The sequence below is a fragment of the Hippoglossus stenolepis genome, chromosome 1, assembly GCF_022539355.2.
Source record: "Hippoglossus stenolepis isolate QCI-W04-F060 chromosome 1, HSTE1.2, whole genome shotgun sequence".
NCBI classification, from domain to species: Eukaryota; Metazoa; Chordata; class Actinopteri; order Pleuronectiformes; family Pleuronectidae; genus Hippoglossus; species Hippoglossus stenolepis.
This window is the reverse complement of record NC_061483.1, coordinates 4,450,481-4,461,172: the sequence shown is the minus strand read 5'-3', so window position 1 is coordinate 4,461,172 and position 10,692 is coordinate 4,450,481. Positions and strand designations below refer to the sequence as shown.

The window sequence follows — 10,692 nt, the reverse complement described above, 5'->3', positions numbered from 1 at the left end:
GTCATAACTGAAGGTTTTCATTGCTTCACTGTGCTCACCATTCGCTTTACATCAACGTATGAAATTTGCACTGTGGCTCTTTGTAAAATATGAGTTTGTGACAGTTGTGTGACTTAATGCTTTTCCCCTTTTTAAGTAAACTTTATCAATTAAGAAAGTAGCAAAACAACATAAGCACATAAAGGCAAAAACAAACAGATATGCAATACCAGAGGTTATAAAAAAGTTTCTGGTAGTGATACAGTAAGCAGGTATTATTACTTTAATACTATAGTATTATGTATAATACTACTGTGAATGTATATCTATATATTTATATACATCTTTTAATAGCTCTACTGTATAAAATATACAGTGATTTACTATACCATTTATATATACACACACACACATGTGCGTATATATATACATATATGTATATACCTGCCTTCATACGTATAAACAGTCTAGATTTGCATACATGTCTATTTCATCATCTCCTTATACTAATGTTCAAATACAGTATTCATCCTCGTACACTTTGTTCAAGTACATATCTATACAAAACAATAATATCATAGTGAAAGGTGCATATGATGTACATGGTTTGTATTTGTATTTTTATTCTGTTGCCCCTTTTTATTCTCTGCCTCATTATTTCCTGCCTGCTGCTGTAACAAGAGAATAAAAGTTGTATAAATAATAAATAATATTCAGAACGATATCAATACTTTTTACATTTTCAGGTCTTGACCATAATAAGTTATTATTATTGTTATTTTGGCTCCTAAAATGTAACTTTTTTATTTTTCAGTTCATTCAGTTTGTTGCCATGGATTTAGTGCAGCACTTTGTAACCTTGTTTAGATAAGTTATCATTATTATTAACATCGATATGTTGCATGTGTTGCACCTTCACCATTTTTAAAAAGACTGTAACTAAAGAAATGACTCAACCGCAGCTTTGATTTGAGACCATTCCTTAAAGGATGGGGGTGGCATGTGGATATCAAAAGAGATAAAACGTGTAAAATAGCAAAAATACGGACATCAAGAGTTTATTTGTCGTATTTAAAACGTTTATTACGACATTTAATTGCGTGGCTTTTGCTTTTTTTATGCTATTTTAGTGTAGAAACCCAGCGGTGGATAGAGTGAGCACCCCTCCAGATCGCAGTTGGTACGACCCACAGCCCCTTTTGCTGGCTCCAGCCTCCGCGGCCGGATCACAACATGTTGGAGCCCGGAGCCGAGCTGCTCCCCGCTGAGTGAACTTTTCTACCCCGGGGTCTGTCGCCTTATCCCGGACACAGGAGGCGGAGGAGGAGGCCGGGGGACAGGAAAGAAGAAGAAGACGCAGAAGAACCAGAAGCAGCAGCAGAAGAAGAAGGAGAAGAAGAAGTCAGACATGCTGTGAAAAGAAAACACGTCTTCTTCTTTTAAAAAACAGAAACACCAGAAGCCCGTTTAACACTTAACCGTGAGGAGGAGGAGGAGGAGGAGGAGGTGGAGGAGGAGAAGCCCGGAGAGAGCGAGAGAAACGCGGGGTGCAAGATGCAGCTGGCCGCGGTGCTGTGCGGAGCCCTGGTAACTTTGCTGCTCGACCACACTCCAGGTAAGAAAATGTCCGTGTCCCCCGCCCCGCCGCCGGAGACCGGAGCTCAAACTGGGGCATCTTGTTGTCTGCGTGCTCCGCCGGTGTGTGGCTGTAGTAGAAGAATAAGAAGTAGAAGAAGAAGTATTGTTGTTGTTGTTGTTGTTTTTTTCTTGTTTAAATTCCCTCCTCCTCAGCTCTGCGGTGCTTTGACTCGCACCATCAAACGTGTAAACTCAGAAGTTTCCCTCCTCGGTGCAGGGCAGGGGGGTTGAAATGGAAAGTGCAGGGGAACATGTGTGTGATTTAAATCTTGTTTGACAACATGCTTGAGCAAGTGTTGCAGACAATGGTCCCACATCTGCAGCTTTTCCTCCCATTTCACTGGTTTTAATAGAATTTTTTTACTTCTACATTTTCCTCTCGTGAAGGTTATTGTGTTGTGCAGAACTTGAATCTGGACGTGCACCATTTGGGTTTTTTTTTGGGGGGGTGTATTGATGCTGTGTGTGGCAGAATTAGGATTGTGTGTGTGTGTTTATGGAAGGTTTGTGTTACATGCAGGTTTGTGTGCATGCACATGAAGGGGGCGCTGCACAGCCCGGTGTTCTGTCACATCTCCACCTCCTCCATGCAGAAAATCTGAGAATCTGAAATCAGCTGTTCCTCTGCTGCCTGTCTTAGAAAATGCACTGAGAGAGTTATGTCATGCATTTTGTGCTTTTCGCGTGATAGCAACTTCCTCAGTTGATCTCTGTTCTGCAGATAATTGGTTTTTAAATTAATTTGAAGTCCGAGGAGATGTTGGACGCGGCCCCCTTGTGTTTTTGTTCAGTTTTAATATATCCCAGCCCTGTGCTCTGACTGCAGGTGAGCCGCTTTGTTTATCTATTGATAACCTACATCCTGTGTCCCCCCCCCCAGCAGCTCTTGTAATAGGTCTGAGTGATTTCCACCACCCCCTTCCTATGTTTTCTCTAACACCTTGTATTTACAACATGTCAGAACAGCCGCTGGAATGCAGCGACCCTAGTGCAGCTATTTCAACACACACACACACACACACACACACACACACACACACACACACACACACACACACACACACACACACACACACACACACACACTCTGGGTTTAGTGTCATACAAACGCCTTCACACAGACACACACTCGCACACACTCACATTGCTGCCGTGCCTCTCGACATGACATGCAAAGATCTACCTGACAGGATGGGAGAAGTTCGTAATCAGTAATTGGCCTGTTGGGCCTGAAAAAGCCGGTCGCTGTAATTGTGACATCTCCTAAATGTCACCAGGAGGCCGTGTCCAAAATGTCACCCAGATAACATTCAATATCCACTGTTGAAAACAAAGCTCCCCCCTCTCGCCTCCTGGATGATCCACATCCTATCTATAGCTGTTTCAGATGTAGTTATCAATGTCTCCCTCCCCCTGCCCCCCCCTCTTTATCTGGGGCGGCGGGCCGTGCTGGTTTGATTATGGACTTGTTCTGTCATAAAGCAATTAAGTCTGCCGGGCCTGTGTCATGTCTTAAACACGTCGTCGTCTGCTCGCGCACGAGTGTGAGGTGTGTTGCTGTTGGCATTTTCCATCGTGGCCCAGAACTGAAATCAAGAGCTATTTAAATTTGATAACTTTTAATACCAGGAATCCTAAATCCAACGTTCTCCCCCCCCTCAGAGGTGTATTTCTGTGGGGATGGAAAAGTGTCCAAAATAGCGTTTAAAGCCTCACGCGACACAGACAGTCAGACTTGTCCTAATGATCTTATTTTAGAGCGAGTGCCTCTCAAAGACAGGACCTCATACCACAGCTATCCAGTGGTCGGGGAAAGTCCACGATGGATGGAAAAAACACAACTTAGATAATTATATCCTGAAACAATTAATGGACTAAGCGGTTTGAAGCAGAGATGAATTTCGAGATGTGAAATGCTCATCCGGTGGACCGCAGCGACATCCAGTCCAGCCCTGACACATCTTGAGCTGTTTTCAGACGCTGAGGCTGTATACGAGAAGGCAAATGTCAGAGTGGGTTGCTCCGGGGTGATTTGAGAGCCTTTGGTGACACACTGGTGTCAATTTGCTGTAAACAAAAACACTGTGCTTTCCGTAGGGGAATTTGTACATCTTGCCCCCCTTCCCTGCTGCTCTACCCATGCCACCCCTCGCCTGAATCGTCCTGAAACTCTCCAGTTGTCGTGAACGCGTCTGACCTGGAGACAATCTCCTGCTGCGTCTGCGTAGGACCCAATTTTCTGCCCGTTTTCTGGAGTTAGTGTCTGAAAACAGCTGTATGCTTGTACTTGGATGCATTATGTGATTAATGGATGGATGGATATAGTGTTAAAGGCTATAATTTATAAGCTGTATACAGTAAATGGCATTGTAAAGGGCAGCCGCCGGTCCCAGCTGACAGTAGATGACCCAGGGCTACGATTTATTAGTGTGTGTGTGTGTGTGTGTGTGTGTGTGTGTGTGTGTGTGTGTGTGTGTGTGTGTGTGTGTGTGTGTGTGTGTGTGTGTGTGTGTGTGTGTGTGTGTGTGTGTGTGTGTGTGTGTGTGTGTGTGTGTGTGTGTGTGTGAAGTCAAGATGCTTTCTCAGCTCAGCCTAATAGCATTGCAGTAATGGGCTGGAGTTGGACTAATGGCGTGTTGGAGAGTGTGTTACTTAGTTTAATGATGTGCTGTGGGACAATGCGACCCCTCACCCATTCCGGCGTTTCCCTCTGAACCCTCCTCATTTAAGAATCAACTATTGATTAGACTCACACGTGGACTCAGAACCTCTCGTATTGTTCCACTGACACCTTTGGTATTTATAGTAAAGCATCACTGACGGATAAATCCATAAACTGATGGGTTTGAGATGCAATTCTTAACCTAAATGAGGATCCCTGTCCTGCAGGACAGAAATGAGATGGCGCTGCTGTGTGACTCTGACAGTCGGACAACCATCCAACAAAAACCTCCTTTCCTGAATGGGCTTGGTTGGTTTTGTCTGCTGCAGCCAAACAAAGAAGAGGAAAAGAGAAAGGGAATGATGACAGTGAAATACAATGGAAAGAAGTGGGCTGCAAGATGTGATTATTTATATTATTAAAAAAGTCCATTGTAGTTCTCCAAGAACTCAAGGTTACAGCTTCAAATAGCTCGTTTTGCTCTACTTAAAATCAAACACTCAAACAGAGTCAATTTAAAATGATACAAAGCAGCAACACATTTTTCACATGTGAGATGGCGAATGTTTGGCGTACTCAATAAATGGCTTCAATTATTTTGCAGCAGTCTAACAGGTTTTCTCCCCTGAAACAAAGAGCAAAGGGAATTAGGCATATTTTAACGAGTATCATTATTTTCATCCAGCAGTACCTGAAAACATCTATTACAGAGATGAGTGTTGATGGGTGTTAACCTTGAGTACTTCTTTGATACTGACAGAACTGTGCTGTCAAAAGTATGGAAAATTTGCATTGGAATGACTGCTCGGATTCGTACCCATACTTTGATCAGATGTTTCGTATTTGAAGTCAAAGTCTTTGCTGTAATGTTCAGCCTTTGTTGTAGAATTTGGTAGAAGACTCTCGAGTCATTGAAGATAAAGATATTTAAAAGGTACTGTTGTGGAAACTGTAGAGATGAGTTTTGTCAGCGTCTGTGAGATCTCTGGAACATTCAGTCGAGGGCTGGCATCTGGGCCGAGCTTTCAGGAGGACGTATGATTTCCACCGCGTTCTTACCTACAGCACATTGACACAGGCAATGGGCCTTATCGCCCAAACCTCTCCAATCTCATCCTTGGCATCTTCAGTGTGTTTGACTGCTTTTTCTTCAGACGGATTCCATCCTCGTTCGCATGCTTCCAATGTTTAGAAATGCCATCATCGTTACTACGCACTCGCTGTTAATCTTCTGGACATTTTTCCTGCTGTATTCCCTCATGTGCTCCCTCGTTTTCTTTCTTTTTCCTTCCGGCACCTCTTCGCGCCTGTCGCATAGTACTCAACTTGCCCACTTGGACCCCTTCCAGTTATTTTATTAGGGCGGCTGGCAGTAAAAGTCTCAGAAAGTGTCCTGAGAAAATTGACTTGGACATTTGGGTTCTCACATTCAATGTCTGGACTGTGGTGCATGTGTGAAAGCAGCTCCAGAGAGTAGTATATAAGCCGAGAGAGAGCGGGAGGCGAGGAGAAATGGCTTTAAAGGGGAGGTGGGGGTGTGTTCATTATGCCTCCCTGCCCTGTGGTTCAGGTTGCTGCCGGCCTCTGTGCCCTTCCCTGCTGCTTGTATCCCCTTGTTGGATTGATTAGTCCCCTGACATTGCCCTCCCCATCCAGGACTAGCACACACTCACACACACGCTAGTGGCCTTTTTTAAACAACCCGCAGGCGTGTTTTTTTTGTGTAGCATTAGAATGTAAATTTATGATTTTGTGTTGCAAAATAGCCCAGACACCACAGTTGATTAAGTGTCCCCGTAGTAATTGTGTTTGTTTTAATGGTGTTGCAATGTTGATATTTCCGAATAAATCGGTCTGCAGACAGATTTATTGCATGACATTTTTTTGGTAGTGACTCCACTTTGCAGCCGACGTTTCTTTCCTCTGAGGTTGTTTTGGAGGATGTGGCCGAGGCTCACGTCTATAAAACCTTTTGTCTTTACTCCTGGCAAGGTTTGATTGTTTTGGCACATATATGCACATTCGACTTCCACTCTGGTGACATCCTTGTCGAGGCTGAAGCTTCTCAGGGACGTCAGGAGGAGGAAGGTGACAGTTTCATTAACGGATCTGAGACTGGAGCTGTTGTGTTGCATTAGAGTATATGCGATTTCTGTGGCCTGAACAAATCTGTGTGTGCCCTCCTCTGGTCTGGCTGGTTAGGTTGGTGTCAGCCAGGCCTGTGCTTTCACCAGGGGAAGGCAGAGTGGGCCACCTGATACCCCCACTGGGCTTTGTGTGTCTCTGCTGAGGGGATGGAATTGCACCTCCAAGGTAGCAGTGGAGGTAACCTATGATTACTTGATTCCCAACCCCCCCCCTCCCTCAACATTCTCATATGGATAAATGTCAAACCTCATACCACCCTCCCCTCCCCCCCAACTCCCCTACTCATTTTCTCCACCTTCCTATAAATCACCTGACTCTCTCCTCGCGAGTCGGGCCTCCTCTGCGAGAGACCCCCGGGCTCTCGTCTTTGGGGTCGTTTCTGATTTCAGAACATGATGCCACGGCCCCGGGGCCCTTTTCAATTATGTTCACAGCGCTAATATATGTCACAGATGTCAGCTCTGGGAGCACAGGAGCAAGCAAACAAAGTCGACCACTGGTAGACCTGGGTGTGTTAACCAATGGGTGATGGGGTTAGAAGGTTGGTAGAAATCAGTGTCAAGGTTGACCTGATGTTTCAGGGAATTTAAAAGCGCTGTGTAGCTTCTTTAGCTTTGACAAAACGAGGGCCAGAATAATCGAGGTGCATTTTAAAAGTTGGCTCAGGACAACGGATGAAAATCCAACTTTTAGGGTAACTTATGACGCAGTTACAGTTTTTCTAGTGATAGCTCAACATTTGGTCAACAGGCAGCTGTGGTTCAGTTTCTAGGGCAAGACTTTTACCATTGATCTGAATAACTCTATGTCTGCAGATAATTCTTCCCTGAAGCTGATACCGGGAACATGATCTATCTTAAAGATCCATCTTCAGTATTCCAAAAATGTTTCTCGTTTGATGCTTGCAACAAAAGGTCTCAAAGAAAGATCCCTTTCACGTCTTGATCGGAAAGTTCATCTGGATGTGGAACCTCAGGAAATACAACAGATGTGCCTTCAGTGTGCAAGTTGGTCAAGTGACATCCCCAGTGACATTCCAAGCAAAACTAATGTGCCACAGCACTTTAAGACTTTGTTGCATGAATCTAGGCCGTGGCATGGCAGAGGTGTGGCATTTACCGGGACGTCCGTCATTTTACAGGTCATCCAGTAGGAATGAGAATTCCTGTGGGGTTGGAGATTATTGGAGACTGTAATAAACTCCCTGTCTCAGTGGGGGTCTGCTGTATAGGACAGAAAGATAAGCATGGCTGGAGACTTGCTGTCTGAGCACAACCAGGGTGGGGGCAGGGACACAAAGACTTTTTGAAGGACACACACACGCACGCACACGCACATGCACACACACACGTCCATCCTTAGTAACTTAATTCTTCAGTGGCTTCACTCCTCTGTCTCTGCGACCGTTTGTGAGGACGTTGATGAATTTTTCGTGAATTTGGAACAAGACAATGCTGTCAAATGATTGAGGCTTCAGTAGATTGTTGCGATGAAAGATCTCTTTCCGTCCCCGAATGTGTTCTCAGCCATGCATTAAATATAAGACACTTATTCTCATGTATTGTCTCTGCTTCTTTACAGACAAAAAAAAGAGGACATTTGTCTGATGCCAGCGTCTGTATGGGTTCAGTGTTTAGTGGGGGGCCATATTTCCAGCATGTCCAATGGGTTAAACTGCACAATGGGCCACACACATAAACATATGGTTTGGAAATGACTTTTCGTATTTGGGCAACAGAAACATCTGAACAATTTTACAGTGCGGGACACTCGTCCCCTTGTCATTTTTTTGGGGGAGGGCGTGACCAATCTATCTTGGTAATGAATGGCCGGTTGAACGTTTTATGCTCAAATAGGCTGTAATTCATCCGTCTTTTGAAAGATCGGTGCTCAACGAAAACATAAACTTCTGTAGAAGTTTCTTTTTGGATGGCAGCACTTACATCATAAATTTAACTGGCAAAAAATGAGTCAATACTGTGAGTAAACGCACAAAGGAAAGTGCTAAGAGAAGTTGGAAATGATGAGATTCCACGACATATCTCTTGGCCTCTTCATGGGACTTATTGATGAAAATATAGAAAATTTCCAGACTTAACTATTAAATAAACCAACAGATCTATGAGATCTGCAAGCAGGGTTAACTGTTCAAATCGTTGTCCTTCTCTTGTCAGGGACAGAAAACAGATTGGGTGAGAGTTCAGGATATAAATAACTACAGAGACAGACAGGCTTCTTTCCCAACTGGACATGGCCTCATTCAATACGCTGAGCTCACAGGCCGTGTGTGTGTGTGTGCGTGTGCATACATGCTTTCTGCCCTCCATGTTGCATCACGGAAGGAGACAGTGAGATATCTTCTGTTAATTGATTTTACCTGATTTCTTTTGTACACGAGATTTGTCTTCAGCCCCAAATGCATGCACACACACACACACACACACACACACATTCTCACTGCCTATAAAGTTTGCATCCTCTTTTTTTCCTCCTTCAGCTTCGATTCACATTTGTTATCGTGGCCAAAAAAGACATCAAAACACTCGTGGAAATGTGTTAGACAACTGCTGCTGTATAATTTATCGACCCCCCCCCCTCCTCTCTTGAATCATGAGTTCCAAACAGTTGTTGCTTCACCAGAATATATAAACCTCTGTTGTCTGAGGTTCTGTGGGAATAGTGTGGCAGCCGAGTAGCTTATTACGCGACAGTTGTTTTAATTTTGTGACTCTCGTTGGAATCTATCGCAACTGCTGTGAATCCGATTTGAGCACAGGTGCCAGAGAGCGCTGCAAAGTTTTCATAAGGCACCTTTCAAGATTTCAGGAGGTAAAAAATTCAATGCTCATAGCTGCTGTGACCATGTCTGTCCTTTAGCAACACATTTCTCAGGTGTGCTTTAGTTTGTTTTTTTTGCCACACAGCTGCCTTTAATTCTCATGTGGGATTGTTTTTTATTTTTGTCCCTTTTTCCCCTGATCCTATCGCTGCTCCTCTGCTCAGTAACTCTTCCGTGCTGCATATGGTCACCATCTTTTTCAAACTGTCCTGCCCACCCTCTCTGTTCTCCGGTGGGGGTCCTGCAGATGGGGGCCTGCAGCTGTCTCATAGATAACCTCCAAAAGGTGCCTGAATGATGGCTCTTCACCTCCCTCATCATGCCGGCATACACAAATAGCCTGTTTCATAACATACACACACACAGCTTCTCTCTCAAGCTTCAGGTAAGATTAGAGTGTGATATGATTTGACTGAGACCCCCCACACTTTCTCCCCAATGAACACAGGTGAGCATTAAACCCCTGCAACACATCAGCAAATCCCATCTCTGCATTTGCAACCTGTCGATGTCAAAGCCTTAATTATCTATGTTGTGGAAATAAAATCGAATATTGTAGATTTCCTGTAAAATCGCTACATACAGAGTCCAAGGATGATAACCATTTTCAGTTTCAACAACTCTTAAGAACTCATTCAATGATCACAAGTTCTTATTTGGCACAGTTGCGTACTTACACAGGTTTTCTATAACAGGAGCTAAAGAAATCCGATCAGTTGTTAGTGGCTGATGGCGGCCAGGGGGTCCAGGGTTCTCATCCTAATCTCATTCTTAGCTGCTGTCCACATACCAGCTGACGTTGGCTCGTTGCTCGGCCCTGAAGGAAAACAGCTGCACGGACTCGGGTGACTTTTTGATCACACGTACAGTATGAGCAAATGGAGCATCGGTGTAGCCTTTCCCTCCCACACTTCCCGGAGTCCCTACGACTGCAGGGAAGCACCTGCTGCATATCTGATGTCTTTCAAGTTGTTGAAACCAGGAGGCACCTATGGAATTCAAACCTGCTTTAATGTGACACAGACTTCCAAAGGCTAGTGTCTGTCATATGCCTGGTATTGAAGATAATGTGTCAGAGAAGATGGCTCCCAACATTTGGTGCGGTTTTAATCTTTCATGAAGCAATATGCATATAAGATATACAATATTGGTTGTTTTATTGACTGGTTCTGACTGTTTATTCACAGTGCCTGCAGCCCAAGGGGATATCTTCAATCATTTAGTTTAGTCCGATCAACATAAACATACTCATAAAGCAGATCAAATAATAAATCCTCACATTTGGAAAGCTGCAACCAGATAATATTTGGCTTTTCTGATTTAATAAATGGCTTCAATAATTAAATTATCTCTCAGTATTGTTAATCATTTTCTGTCGATTGACTCATTTCGATGATTTAGCACAAGGAAATTCTGAACATCCAAA

The 10,692-nt window shown here is 43.9% G+C and overlaps 1 protein-coding gene across 4 annotated transcripts in view; it reads left to right on the top strand.

Annotated features, from left to right (window-relative positions):
- Window positions 1-1,222: 1,222 nt before the first annotated feature.
- The window catches only part of lrp4 (low density lipoprotein receptor-related protein 4), a 101,364-nt gene continuing 91,894 nt past the window's right edge, over window positions 1,223-10,692 (top strand). For all 4 annotated transcript variants that reach the window (XM_035171143.2, XM_035171056.2, XM_035170961.2 and 1 more), the window contains exon 1: window positions 1,223-1,594. In XM_035171143.2, the coding sequence (XP_035027034.2) occupies window positions 1,534-1,594 (61 nt within the window). In that variant the 5' untranslated portion in view covers window positions 1,223-1,533. The remainder of the gene's footprint in view (window positions 1,595-10,692) is intronic.